The sequence below is a fragment of the Euprymna scolopes genome, chromosome 17 (genome assembly GCF_053919585.1).
Source record: "Euprymna scolopes isolate OS-2025 chromosome 17, ASM5391958v1, whole genome shotgun sequence".
In the NCBI taxonomy this organism is placed as follows: domain Eukaryota; kingdom Metazoa; phylum Mollusca; class Cephalopoda; order Sepiida; family Sepiolidae; genus Euprymna; species Euprymna scolopes.
Genome location: NC_136498.1, coordinates 75,692,380 through 75,708,465, shown reverse-complemented (window position 1 = coordinate 75,708,465; position 16,086 = coordinate 75,692,380). Strand labels below are relative to the sequence as shown.

Below are 16,086 nucleotides of genomic sequence, written 5' to 3'. Positions count from 1 at the left end.
TGTCGTCTCGTCGACTAAAACTGTACAATTGTACGTTTTCAAATAAATACATTTGAAAAAGTCGCATTAATTTTATTGATTTGAAAACTATTTAACTGAGAATTAATTTTACGATGAGCGAACTGAGAATATTTATTGGTTTACACAGAATTTAATTTACACAATTTTAAATAAATCAGGAAAATATATATTCGTTTTTAGTTCTTTTAGAAAATAAACTTTGGTCATGAAAGTTTCATTATTTTTTTTTCTGAGGGGGGGGGGAATCGCTCTAAACAAAACATGAAGCCACTTGACCCAAGGAGCTAAAAATACTACTTTAAAAAGAAAAACAACAACAAAAACTAGTAAATGTTAAATGTTAGATGGATAGAATCCAAGATGCAAAACAGAAATTCTCCTTTTTCCATATGACCGTGTTTCACAATTGACAGGTATAATTATATTTTAGACTACAGTTAATTACTTCATATTTTAAATAATATTCATTTCATCATACTACACTACATTTTAATAAAAAATAATGAACGCTTCCTCATTTTCCCTTATATTCAAAAATGGCATTATTTATCCAATGGTCATTAATTGTGTTAAGTTAGAATAAGAATAAGTGAATATCGGAATGCTTAATTTTCCGGGATACTTCCTGCCTATTAGTAATAATTTTAATAATTTCTTTGGATATTAGAATAATTAAACAAACATCTCAGACCATATCAAAAATGGCGTAATCGACTGACTGCTATATTTGACGTAAGTAAAATCTTATTAAGGATTTCGTATATCTCACGTATTTATAAAATTTATGATATATCTACATATTAATAGGATAGCGTGTGTGTTAGTTATTTTGTGTGTCACGCTTACATCCGAGTGACTGTCGTTTAATTGTTATGGACTTCAGTTTCTTGTAATAAATAATTTTACCAAGAATTCTTTACCAGTTTTTGTTTCGTTTACAATTATAGCAATTATAGCTGATGACATGAATCTGGTTTTTATAAATAGTTTTACCAAGAATTCTTCAGAAATTTTTGTTTCGGTTTTGGTTTCGCTTATAGCTGATGACACTTGAGTCCTCATAAGTTTTTGTTTCGGTTTCGATTATAGCTGAGGGAACTCAAGTTATATATATATATATATATATATATATATATATATATATATATATATATATATATATATATATATTCATAAGTTTTGGTTTCGGTTTCGATTCAAGCTAATGCACCCTAGTCACATGGGCATATTTTTTTTATTTTTGAAATCGCAACTTTATAATAAATAAAAATCGGTAAAAGATAAATTCTATAATAATATATACGAAATTTTCAAGAATTAAAATATCATATTTAAGCGTATTTTAGGACCGGGCTACGCCGGGCGTTCCTGCTATCTTAGATAAATACTTTTGCAGTGTTAACAAAAGAGCTACAATAATATCAGAGCGTCTCCATTTACACTGAACATCTACAGAATGCCAACATCAATATATTACATATGAATGATGCCCTGTGGAATTTCCACAGGTCCCGCTAGTAATATATTCATAAAAAATACGACCATTTAATTGTTAATTAAATGATATAGAAAATGGCTTTCTAAACTTTTCTTCTATATAGTTTTTTTTTTTTTTTTTACTTATTATTCAACTAAAAAAACATAGAAATATCCCTATATGATTTTCTCTTATTTTTTTAGGAGTGGCTATATGCGCATATACAATAAAAATATGCACATATTATCGCAAAAAGCACTAAAAATAATCATAAATATTTCATATTTCCGATATTAATTTCACGTAAAATTCTAACTGAATAGTTTTACAGTTTTGGAACAGGAACATTAAGTTGGTGGCATTTTCTGTTTTTCATTATTATCTATAATATGAATGAGTGACGGCAGTTTACTGAGTTAATTAACTTTCCCGGGCAACACTCGAAGACGGGTCAGTTAGTAGATTAGTTGTTTGTTTTTGTTTTAAGGCACATCAACCCTTTTCGGGTTATTTAATGCCGAATCCAAAGATTTTGAAGAAAATTTTTTTTAGTAGAATATATTTGTTGTTTTCACGTCGGTTTCTATTTAACCCATAGTTGGGATCCTAACAGGTACTACCACTCCGGGTCAGAGTGGACATGGGAGCAATGGTAATTAAAGGGTGGCTCCACACTCCCCAAAGCTCACAAGCTGGGACCTCACCACTGGATATAGTTTAAGGTTATATCCAGGACCCCCATTGAGGGACTTTTACCCTCTGCGGGGGAGGGGGCAGTCGGCGTATTCCAATGCTCCACCGACAGGGCCGGGTCAGTTAGTAATAGTTATATTTATATCTGAAACATTACAAAAATGCCAATTAGTGCAGAATCTCGATAATTTGAACTTTTAAGTCTGCTTTATAAACTTCATGTGCTGGTTGTTGACGAAAAAGAAATAATTTTAAAGGTGTAGAGATTATTTTTGTGGTCTGCCTATGTACTTCTTTCGTGTCTGTGTATTCGCTGCCACAAAGGTATGGTAACTGTGTTTTTGGCGCTGATAAAGTATGCTGTATCAGCTAAGCATGAGGCATATGGCGACTAGTTAACAACTGATCTATTCTCCTCGAGTTTTCGGTTTTAGGATAACAAAGACACCCCATGGTATATCTCGTTGGAAAATAAATAAAATAACCATTTGAACTTGTATTCGTCACAAAAACATACCTTTTTGCGAAGGACATCTGGCGATTTTTTTTTACAGATGCAACAAACGTGGCTACAGCTGTCGCTGTAAGCTGATGGCATTAGATTACAGTTGAAGTCTGGAAATATAATTGTTGGCTTTTCAACCGAACCCGGAAGTCTCGACCGGGATGAAGGAAAGCGATAAATAGTATAATTTTCCTGTTAAATGCGGTAAACTTCTCAGATATTTTCAAGTTAGAAATTTGATCAGGTCTACACCTGAACCGGGTTTTGTGACTCAGGATCAAGAAGTTTACGAATATAAATATAAATGATGAATGACTTCTACAAGGGCTGCTTGAGATATTACTTTGGTATCGTTAATAAATTTCGAAAGCTGTTCTGTTATCAGATCATATTTGCTATAAATTAACTTTTGTTAAGGCTTTATTGACTAAGTTTCAGTCTTTAAGCTTCAACAGTCGTTTTCTTTTTTTAATGGCCGTTCATGTTAAGTTCAAAATGTGTACCTCAATAAGCACATCCGGGTATGATTAATTTGATCCGTGATTAACTTTTCTAATTCAAAAATAATCTGGGAGTGTTTTAATGGTCCTTATCTTTCAGATACTCTACAGATTAGGTGTTAAAGTGAACTTACTTTCGAACTGCCTACTTATGAGACGTTCATCAAAGTGTCCTGTGTATTACTGAACGCTGACAAAACAAAGACTGGGATATTAATGAATGAAACTTGTTGGAAAAGTCAGGCATCGACTGAGATTTATTTGAATCAAATATGGTTAGATTGCAGTAAAAAAATTGTGAATTTTATTAACAGGTTCGTGAGTGGTATTTGTTTGAGGGGATTGCACTTTACAACGAACCGTAATAAAAGCAGGTGTCTGTTATTAAACGATACGAATACAAGCTGCAACTTCAGATGTACAATCTTTTATTTACTTGCCTCCACACAACAAGGGCAGAGTTAGATATAATGTGTTGTTTTAATATGGTAAAATTCAACTCCCTAAAAAAGAGGTACTCTAAATTGGGGGGAAAAAAACTAGCCTCTATCTAGAAGAATTTCACTTCCAATGACCAAGGACATAAAAGATGTAGTATTAGAACAAATATCATACTTTGCTGTTGGCTAAAAGAAAATCTGTGAGAATTAGTCATACTTACCACTGCCACTCTCCTTCCTCTTCCGGAATAAGAGATTCGGTCATTACTTTCTAAATTAAAATTTCAATTTTTAACTTTTACACATGCACGCCAATGTCCCTCACACATGTTTAAGCAGATACGTTTGACTTTCTACGTATTAAACTGATGTTAGGAAGCAACGTCCCCACCTATCTAGTCTTATACTTACGACAGTTTTTGAGCCTTACTAATTCCGTGCTGGCTCATGACAAATTGGAAACGGGCGTTTTGATTGTTACACTATTACCAGACTTCAACGGCTAAGAGGCTTCCTCTATCCGTTTTTTTTTTGTTGTTTTTTCAGCAGAGTCACCCTTTCCTAGATGTATCGCCTTAACAACGGCTGAAGAAATCCCTCTACCTCTTGTATGATTACCCTCTAGAATATCAAATGTAGACAAATAGGAGCTACATTTTGCCCAAGAGTGACTTGGAACTGTGCAAGATAGAGGTGTTAATATACCTGATATATCACACGCATCCACATGCCTAAACTGCCGTGAGAATGCTCATGTCAATACGCAATCTGATTCAACCGGAGATAGCGAAACATAAAACCTAGTCGTAACATTGTGTAAAGAAAAATGACTAAACAAAATAAAATAATTTTGAATTCAATGTATTGTCGATGGAGATGCCAACACAGAAGCAAGTATTGTATGTCATGTTGGTCCTCGTTTACAAACACGAATGCATCGAAAAAAGACAATATCAAACTCCATACATAGATAAATAGTTAAGAAGGGTTCAAAAGAGTCACGTTGACGAAATGAAGTGTAGAATAAGTTTGTGAACATGTTTATATGTTCTTGCTATATTTAGTAGTCCATGTCTGTATTTCTGTTATTTGCTGAGATGCCGTTAGCTAAACGGATATAGCCAGATTTAGACATTCGTAGCATTTAATAACACATGTTATGATTGACATAGTTCTTGTGGCAAGTTGAGTGTCTCACTGACAACTGTGTTTCGGTTCTAGCTTTTGTAGCTAGAGCTGAATGCGTAATGTCTCAGTTGCTGGCAGCAACCAATAATGTAGTCCCCGCGACCGTTCACTTCAACTCGTGTCTTTTGGTGTTTGTTGATGTCAGGACGGCCACTTTTGGCCGTATCCTCAAGATGAATTTCCACTTCCCTGAAGAAGTATTAAATCGTTGTATCGTCTCCATTGACTGGGCGTCACGTTGTGTTAGTTGATCAAGAAGTCCACATCGAGGTCGATGAGAAGTACATTAAAAATAAATCGGCTGAAATACTCTTTCTGATTGGTCCATTATCAGCCACTTTTGTCCGTATTCTCCAGACGCCTTAGTCAACAAATTTCTACTTCCCTGAAGAAGTATGAAGGCGTTACATCCTCTCAATTAACCGGGCGGTATTTCGCATCCAGGTTGTATTAATTGATGAAGAAGTACGGATCGAGGTCGATCAGAGAATTAATCGTCAACCTTGAGATGAGAAGTGCATTAAAAAAAAATAACTCGGCTGCAAAAGACGACTCGTCCCGATTGGTTCAGTATTGGCAATTAATCGAGATTGCAAAGTTTCATAGAATCGGCCTACCAGTAATATTTTAGATAATAAGCATCAAATATTTTATAGATATACTTTCTTTGATGTTTTTGTTGTTTTATATGAATCAGATAGTTATTGTTAGCAATCTTTTCTCCGATATATTTCTAATAAGAATTCTTTTAAGAAAGACATCGGGTACTACTTCAGACGGTTAGGTAGTGTGTCCATGGTGCTATATTTTCTGGTGTCTTCCCTTCGTCAGGCATGTGTTCGTCTTTCAAACGGGCATGGAAGATTTTATTGTAGACGGAACAGGTTCGCAGAAATTGGAAGTAAAATTATCTGTTTCAGATGCAAAATTTATTAATATCGGACGTGTGTTATTACGCGATATCATTTGCATTTTTTTAAATTAATATTTAGCCCTAATTACTTATCTTTGTATTATTTACTAATCTTTATTAGTTTATTTTATTATTTGTGTGTGTGTGTGTGTTTTTTTTCTGCGGTTCTGTTAGGATCGTTGACCGTTTTCATTTTCTTTTTCTTTTATATTTTTTTACTATTATTATCTGGCGTTTGTTTTTGGTATTCGATATTATTTATAGTTTTAATTAATATTTAATTTTAATTACTTTGTATTATTAACTAGTTATTATTCGTTTACTTTATTAATTTATTTATTATTTTCTGCGGCCCTGTCTTATTTTTTTCTGCGGTTCTTTTTAAGTGTTTTGACCTTTTTGTAATTATGTTTATTATTGTTTTGACTACGTTGTAGTTGTATGATAACATCGCGAAAGAGTCGAGAGAATCGAGAAAAAGTAGAAAAAAATCCAGCTTTTTCACTATCAAGTACAGATCTGCTCAACATTTTCGGGGGTGAGTATTCATTTTTTGCGGACGGTTATCCTCATCTCCATAGTTGTTGTTTCAGCACCTGTCAGGCAACTTATACTCTGGCGTTCTAAAGGTGGTTAATCGCGACGGAGACCGTGGCGCAGTAGATAGGGGCGTTGGGTCTCTACTGTTCCAAGTGGGTATTCTCTCTTTCAATCTTACTACAAGCAGGCCAGAGGATTAGCTGCCCCAAACGTGGTGAAACAACAATCATGGACGGCAGTAATTAGTGGATTCAGAGACAAGACTCAGCATCCCTATCTCACTGCGATTAACCACCTGAAGAAGGCCAGAGGATATGTTGGCCGAAACGTGGTGAAGCAACAACAACTATGAAGATGAGGATAACAGTCCACAGAAAATGAATATTCAAATTATAATGCTTTATCTCAAAGGAATAAAAAAAAGAAAGAAAGAAAATAATATATAATTTGCGGGGTATACGATAACTGATTATCCGTCCACGTTACGTGCAGAGAAATAAAAATATGTCCTTCTATTTGGTTATGTGAAATGTGCGCCTGCGTTTCCGTGTCTGCCTATGTGGGTGTGAGAGAATTGGTATTAATACATGATTAAAAAAAACTATGAATAAGATAATCCATCTCGAAAGAAATATTAATATTAAAGCCACATGTAAAGAAGACATAGCATTAGAAAAGTGTGTTGTTTGTTCAAACTTTCCTTGTGCGGGTATTTTTATCTTTTTCATTCCCGCCCGCTGTTGTAATGCATGTAGTTAAGCAACGAGATGAATGGCTCGTTCTTCATGTGTTTAATGCTCGCTGAGAGGCGTCTGGTAGATTAAAAGATTAAAAACATTGTTGTTGTCATCTTAACGTGAAAGTGAGTTCAGCACTTTCTATCCCTTACTGTCTTTTTTCTGTTTATCGAGAGACTATCTGTTTCAAACGCGCAGGAATGCTCCTAATTAGTTGAAACATCTAAGGTTTACACTTACAGATGAAATAAAGTTATAATGTGACCGTCTTAAGGAGCGATTCTGCCCCCTATTGGGGAGGTTATGACCCCCTAAAACTCTGAGTAAGATCAGTTAAATATGCTGAGATTGTCCGTTAAACGTTGTGTCCTGGACAGCGGCAGGTGACCTATAAAAAGGGACGAGTTTATTGTGTTTGATAAAAAACAAACATATATTTTTATTGTTTGGGACAATGACAGAAACATATTTTTATTGCTTAAAACAATGACATGAAATGTTAGAATAATGAGCGATTATATTCATCTGGTCTTAAGAACCCCGGGCCAGACGTTCTGGGTTTCTGAGTAGAACAAATTGACAGGGTTTGACCCTTTGAAGTCGTGTGAAAAGGATTTCATTTTTGGTACCAGATTTACGAACTGTGGACGAATTGCTGAGATGCAGACATGCAAAATGGATCTGGGGATTTCCCAGACAGCGTCTCGGATCCTGATTGGTTTATCAGATCGCCAGACCCACCTCGTCACCTTACTATAAGAGCGGGTACTCGGGTCGAAAGAAACGGATTGAAGCCAAATCTCGAGAGAAACACATGCTTCCGGAAGACGTCACACCCCCTCCATCCATCCTGACCACCATCGTGAGAACAGAGAATAAGATTTTGGGAAAATCTTGATATTTTCTGGTGCAATCGAACTGAACTTTGTATATATATAAAAACTTGAATTTTCATGAAATTAACCTTTCGTAGTTAGAAAACCTGAGTCTTTCTTTTCTGGCGCGCATGCGAAGCCTTTTGCTTTTCAGCAGAAATCAACATGAAGCTGAGACGCTGAGAACTATGTGAAGGACTTTCGGTAGACTAGACAATCACGACGAAAGCCAGAGGTGAATTGCAGACCTAAGCGGAAGAACCTTTACCAACGTGTAACCCGGATATAAGAGACTTCACCACCCATATCTCTTATATCCGGATTACACTTACACCCGAGGTTACACTGTTCCGGTAAGGTTACACGTCTCTCTCTTTTATCCGGGTTAAACTATACATTAGCACAGGCTCTAATTTCGGACCAGAGAAAACGTTTCTTATATCCGTTTTTGTTATATTGGGGTCTCTTATAACCGGGCTACACTGTCTATGTTTACATTGCGTGAGCGCCGGCTGAGGTTGTGCGGACGTAAGAAAAAGCGAGTTCTTTTCTATTCTTTGTCTGCTTCTGTCGCAAAGCAGACAGTGTGTTGGTTCGCGGGCAACGTTACAATTCTTCAGCATATATAATTTATATTAATTTGTATGCTAAGTTTAGCCCTACGTCGTTACAGAACGTTCATATCACGTTACATGCTACAGCATATGTCACACTATGAAAAAGTCTTCATTAATTTAAAAAGAAACAGTAATGTAAACTAAAATTCTAAAGGACTAACACTAAAATTCGTGTGCGTTTATGTTATGCTGGTTGTAAATTTGAAAAAAAAAATCAAAATCATCAGATTTACGTAATAAATATCAGCGTATGCTTTCCACAAATTACCAAATAATCGACGAAAATCATGCGTGAATATGAAAGAAAAGTTCCCTATGAATATGTATATGAAGACTACCCGAGAAGACATTGTTAGTCGTAATCTATAATATAAATCTCACCCGTCTGTTTAAATTTATGTATGTATGTATGTATGCATGTATGTATGTATGTATGTATGTATGTCTCCAAAGGGCGAATGAACTCTTTTTCTGGGTCAACGGCCAACTAGCACCGTGTATATTTGTGTGTGTGTATATGTGTATTGGGGTGGAGAGGGATCCCGTAAGCCGTGGTAAAGGCAACCTTTCTTGGAGAAGCAAATCTCTGATTTAAAAAAACCATAAAGCGGAAGCCCATTACCCGCATTAAGCTGGTCTGCAGTTTAATTTGTTGCTGGCTATCTTGCTCTTGCTTGTTGCTGGATCTCAACATTTTGAACCGAGAGAGAGACTTAGCTGTCGTACAAAGCTAAGACTCTGTAACATCATATTTGTATAGATACTCCCTCAGGCATTTGTGCTCATGGATTTTAAATGTCTGAAGGAGTGGCACTCGTCTGACAAGACGTTGCAATCATCATGTATGTATGTATGTATGTATGTATGTCTGCCTAAAACTTTCGACACAGGCTACAGATTTTCAAGAAATCGGTATTGTTTTGAGGCCGACACTTCGGACGAATAATATCGAAAAGTTGGCTATAAACATTAATTCCTTCACCCTTAACTGGGCACTTTTGGGTCGCTTTTTTCGCCGATATTTTCGAAAGTCATCCTTACTTTTCGATTGACTAGTCTTAATTTAAACCTTCGCCACTTCCGGTCCAGCGATGGACACAACGGTAAAGACGTCACTTTTTTGTGTTCACATTCTTTTCCTCCTTCGCGGTACAGGTTCGAGCATGCCTGCCTACTACCACTTTTTTCTTTCTTTTTTTTTTTTTTTTGCTCAGCACACACCTCCACAACGCCGGGCACCCAGGCTAGTATAAATATAAATGCTGATAAGTAAGGAATAAAAATTTAAAAATTATTAAAAATTATTACAGTATTTAAAAAATTAAAAATTTAAAAATTCAAAAATACAGTAGTATAGAAAAAAAAACTTTAAAGATAAGAAATTAAATACGTTCTATTTTTCTTGTTTAATTCTTTGATTTTACTTTTTCAAAAAATGTGTAACCATTTTTGTATTCTTCCAATGCTTGCATGAATAAAACACAGTTGTTTTGCTATTGTTTTTGCTCAAGATTTCGCATGGAATTAACTATAAGTTAAAAAATATTCTTTGTACTTCGAATATTAAGAAAAAATCGAAACCGATTGAAATTATTATTGCCATCACTTCCGGTTGCATAAACATTTCTCTCGTTTAAGATTATTTGAACTTGAATATTTCTATTTTGCCATACTCGTGAAAAATGTGATATTTGTTTGAAGAGTTCTCATAATATCGACTGTATTTCTCTTTTTCTTTGTTTTTTTTTTCAGGTTAAATAGGCGGGTGAATTTATTATGTTATTGACACAAACGTTTTTGTTTCTTTTATTTTTAAGAAAATAATAATCATTTTTAAATTCTTATTTGCCGCCTCTTAGCAATCACGCCGCCATTATAAGAAAACTCTTCATTACTGTTTAAGCAATTTTGATTTTCCGTGAATAGTTCAATTCTCCATTATCAAGTTAGTGAGAACAAGTTATTTTCTGTTATTTTTTTATCTATTGTTTTTATGTATTGTTTTATTTATTGTTTCTAAAAGCTGAATTTCTGGCGTAAGAATACTTTTTCGAATACAGTAATAACAGTAGAGCCACATTCGCTAAGCGTATGGTTTTGTTTATATGTAAAAGAAAAAAATATGATTTAAAAAGTTAAAATAAGTTACGTTTTTTCTTTTAATAAATTACGGAATTTCGAAAAACAAATGGAATTGTAACAAAACTTGCGAAAAATGAATCACTAAAATAATTATTTTGTATCAAAAATATTGTTATATTTAGGAGTCTTATTAAGAGTGAATCTTAGAGAGGGATGTTTTTGAGACTTAGAGAGTCTTATTGAGAGTTTTTTGTTGTATCTTAGAGAGAGAGATGTTGTAAAGAGATTCATATTCATAAAATGTTCATATTGTGTATGTAAGATGTGTACGTAAAGACATTTTAAACCACATGATATACAAGACATATAATAACAATTTTCACTTTACCTTTTGGTAGAATTACAACACAAAGACGACGTTTATAAAAACACATGATGGGTTTATTTCTTCTACCGACCGGCCGTGGTTTTCTGAGTCAAGAATTCAAAGCTCACATTCTAAGTTTCAAAAGTGACCGTCTCGCTTCTAGACGTTCGAATCCCAACTGCAGACTATCGTCTGTCATCCTCAAACTCCCTCTCAGTTTCTCCCTGCTTAACTCTAAAGTTTCTCTATATCGAGAACTTCCCATTTTCCATGACGTCATACACATGTTAAAACATGTGTCTTCTTTCACGTGTTCTGGAAATGCGTGTCCAAAACTTTTTCCTTTGTTTACAAAAGGAATTTTAACCTATATTCCCAGTAACCTATATTTCCAATATGTTAAAAACATGTTTATTAAATTATCTTGTAGTTGCATTCTTTCAATTGAATTTCCATAACAGAATTGTCAACGCACATTCTTTTCTTGAAACTATTTTATCTCTAAGCTAAACAATGGTTTGTTTTCACATTCCATTGCTAATTCTCTCTCATAATCTATTTCTAAACCTAAATTACGAGGTTCGAATTTCGTCTATGCTATTTTATTTTCATTTTAACTAAATCTCTCTATTTTTATACTTACATGAAAAGGGGACAGCCCTTATCATGTAACAATATAAGCCGTTATGCTATCATGCTATCATGCAATAAAAAATCAAGAAAACATTGAATTACTTGTTTGTTTGCATTATTTGGACTATTCGGGCTACAGTTCTCATTTTGTGTCTTACTTTCACAACATTTCAGCCAATGTAACATCCGACCTTCTTCAGGTGCTTCTCGTTAAACTCGGGAAATTTTATGCTCAACTCAGGAATTTGGATGTAACCTATATAGGTAATATCCAGTTATAAATGAGAGCCCTCCAGAAGTGGAAAGTTCAATCCTCAGTACGGGCGATACTAGCAATACAATTACGAAATATTTTAGATGAGTGTTTGGTTCTGGCTGAAGGAATGAGAACAATTTACTCTCGTTTATAAAACAAAATGTTCGTTCGAAATTCTTGATTTCGCCATAAAGATTCCCTAGTTCGAGAAGACATGCTTGAAGAAGGTCGGGGAGCACTTTTGTCGAAACGCTGTGAGAATACAAGATAAGGACGGTAGTTTAGATGATAAACACAAATTATCAGTCATCATCTAAAACTATATTATATATATATTTCCGAAATACACCAAGATTATAACAGTATATACTATTTAAAGTACAAACAATTCAACTCTAAGAAATAAACAAACTTTGTTTCGTGGTGGTGTTCTTGTTAACGGGGCGGTCATTTTGTTTATATAAACTGTCCTTCATAATATTAGCATTTAAGACAAACTATGTATTATTCATATGTAGTTATCTTATTAAGTCTTTATATTATCATAATTGCACGTATTACTTAAAGAAAAGGACACAGTGTTTTAAAGATTAATGGTCATTAATTTTATCTTTTTGTTCTACTTTTCAGACTGAGGTTTGTTAGCAGGAATTGCATAAAAATGTGCAAACATTAGCAGCCATTTTGACGCTAGTGATAGCAGAACAGCAGCAGCAGCAACACTGCCAGAAATGAAGACGCCTGGATATTAAAAGCAAAGCAAAAACAAGTATTGCTTGATGCTCTGTACATTACACGAAAAAACACAGTGACTAATCTAATCTATGTAAATCATACATTCACAAGACAAATACAAAAACAAAAAAAAATCCGTCGACAAAGGACATAGAACCATTCGTATTGGCTTAAGCATCGACATTAGTTGTTTTTTTTAATGGCGGACGTATGGGTAAGTAGAAATAACAACAAACATTATTCCCGCCAATGATTGACTTGATGGAGCAACAACGAAAGGTGCTTTGTGATCCACCTTCCGGTCAGTTATCCCACTGGAAGACCACTATTTTTACCGCCTGTGGTGGTCACGTGGCAATAGAAATAAAATAAAAATACCGCATACATACAAACTCCAAAGTGCCTTTTTGATAGCGAGTAACCAGAAGACTCGTTATTTTTTTCCTTCTTTTGAATGCAAATGATCGTTGCCTCTTTTATGTGAAACAATATCTGCTCACTTATTCAAGTCAAATCTTGAACACTTCTCATTCATAATATCATAATTATTTTTTCTTTTTTTCTTTTTTTTTGTGTCTGCCATCATCAGATGTAAAATTACCTTTGTTTTTTTTTACTATTCTATCCCTCCTTTTTAATAACCAACGCGTATTTATGTAACACAAACATTTTTTTTATTAAATTTTTTTTCTAATATTAGACTTTTTTGTTGCTTTGTTACAAAATCGTCATGCTTAAATGTTTTGTTGTTTATACAATTGATACGTTTATATAACATGTTATTGTGCTAAAAATATGCACTGGTATATTTATATTATACATTTATTAAATGTATGTTATATTGTATGTCTCCATTATACGTTGGTAGCTTTTACGATTAATACGTTTATATTATGCGTTAATATGTTGATATTATACGTTGGTATTTTATATTATACGGTTAACACGTTGATATTATACGATTAATACGTTTATATTATACAATTAATACGTTTATTTTATTCATTGATATGTTTATATATTATACGTTAGTATACTATAGTATACGTTGGTATATTTATATTTTAACATTAATGCGCTTATATTATACGTTCGTATGTTTATATTATACATTAGTATGTTTCTATTATGTGATTAATACGTTTATATTACACGTTAATATGTTTATATTGTACGTTATATGTTTATATTTTACGTTGATATGTTTATAAAGCTACTTAAAAAGAGCCCGATTCTGTAATCTTTCTTTAATCATTTTTTATTTCAGATTAAACGGCCCATATAAAGTAGCCCAATCCATTAAATCTTTTTCTTAACGACCAACTGACACCACAAGACAGAATGCAATTCATTTTTCCAACAGGATCGCGCTACATGCCACACGTCTCACAGAGTTCATGGCATGTTTACGGAAGAGAAAGCAATAAGCACATCGTTATGGTTCACCAGATTTATTATCATGTAATTTTTATGTCTGAGGGATTTTAAAACAAAAATGTATGCAAATAATTCTCACAATAGAGACCAACTAAAAGAGAGCATTACCAATGCTATCATGAGAATCACAAGAGAAGATCTACAGGCAGTATGTAAACTTCGTTAAATGTGCACAGAAACGCATAGATGTCATTGAGCAGCACTTCCAACATCTTTTATAACTCTACATGTAATTTAAACAATAAAAGACAACGCTACAGGTAATTTTAAAAATGTTACATGTAATTTAAACAACGCTACAGGTAATTTTAAAAATGTTATATGTAATTTAAACAACGCTACAGGTAATTTTAAAAATGTTACATGTAATTTAAACAACGCTACAGGTAATTTTAAAAATGTTTCATGTAACTTAAACAGCGCTACAGGTAATTTTACAAAATGTTACATGTAATTTAAACAATGCTACAGGTAATTTTAAAAATGTTACATGCAATTTAAACAACGCTACAGGTAATTTTAAAAATGTTACATGCAATTTAAACAACGCTACAGGTAATTTTAAAAATGTTACATGTAATTTAAACAACGCTACAGATAATTTTAAAGATGTTACATGTAATTTAAACAATTCTACAGATAATTTAAAAAATGCTACATGTAATTTAAACAATGCTACAGGTAATTTTAAAAATGTTACATGTAATTTAAACAATGCTACAGGTAATTTTAAAAATGTTACATGTAATTTAAACAATGCTACAGATCATTTTAAAAATGTTACATGTAATTTAAACAACGTTACAGGTAATTTTAAAAATGCTACATGCAATTTAAACAATGTTACAGATAATTTTAAAAATGCTACATGTAATTTAAACAACGCTACAGATAATTTTTAAAATGCTACATGTAAATTAAACAACGCTCCAGATAATTTTTAAAATGCTACATGTAATTTAAACAACGCTCCAGATATTTTTTAAAATGCTACATGTAATTTAAACAATGCTACAGGTAATTTTTAAAATGTTACATGTAATTTAAACAATGCTACAGGTAATTTTTAAAATGTTACATGTAATTTAAACAATGCTACGGATAATTTTTAAAATGTTACATGTAATTTAAACAATGCTACAGATAATTTTAAAAATGATACATGTAATTTAAACAATGCTACAGATAATTTTAAAAATGTTACATGCAATTTAAACAATGCTACAGGTAATTTTAAAAATGGTACATGTAATTTAAACAACGCTACAGATAATTTTTAAAATGTTTCATGTAATTTAAACAATGCTACAGATAATTTTTAAAATGCTACATGTAATTTAAACAATGCTACAGGTAATTTTAAAAATGTTACATGCAATTTAAACAATGCTACAGATCATTTTTAAAATGTTACATGTAATTTAAACAATGCTACAGATCATTTTTAAAATGTTACATGTAATTTAAACAATGCTACAGATAATTTTAAAAATGTTACATGTAATTTAAACAATGCTACAGATAATTTTAAAAATGTTACATGTAATTTAAACAATGCTACAGATCATTTTAAAAATGTTACATGTAATTTAAACGATGCTACAGATCATTTTAAAAATGCTACATGTAATTTAAACAATGCTACAGGTAATTTTTAAAATGCTACATGTAATTTAAACAATGCTACAGATCATTTTAGAAATGTTACATGTAATTTAAACAACGCTACAGGTAATTTTAAAAATGCTACATGTAATGTTTAAATTAAATGCTACAGATCATTTTAAAAATGTTACATGTAATTTAAACAATGCTACAGATCATTTTAAAAATGCTACATGTAATTTAAACAACGCTACAGGTAATTTTAAAAATGTTACATGTAATTTAAACAATGCTAAGATAATTTAAACTATAAAATAATGTTGATCCCCTCTACTACATTTTCTGGGCTCTTTTTAAGTGGGCCACCCTGTATAATTCATACAAAAATATTTCGGCCATTTTTATCGAGACCACCTTAAGAATATCTCCCAACCCTAGAAACTGACACTGTAAGTTCTTAAAAAC

The 16,086-nt window shown here is 32.8% G+C and overlaps 1 protein-coding gene across 7 annotated transcripts in view; it reads left to right on the top strand.

Moving 5' to 3' along the window:
- Positions 1-13,278, top strand: part of LOC145296805 (uncharacterized) — a 432,324-nt gene extending 419,046 nt beyond the window's left edge. For all 7 annotated transcript variants that reach the window (XM_080142884.1, XM_080142887.1, XM_080142886.1 and 4 more), the window contains one exon: positions 12,475-13,278. In XM_080142884.1, coding sequence (XP_079999010.1) covers positions 12,475-12,479 — 5 coding nt within the window. In that variant the 3' untranslated portion in view covers positions 12,480-13,278. The remainder of the gene's footprint in view (positions 1-12,474) is intronic.
- Positions 13,279-16,086: the final 2,808 nt, after the last annotated feature.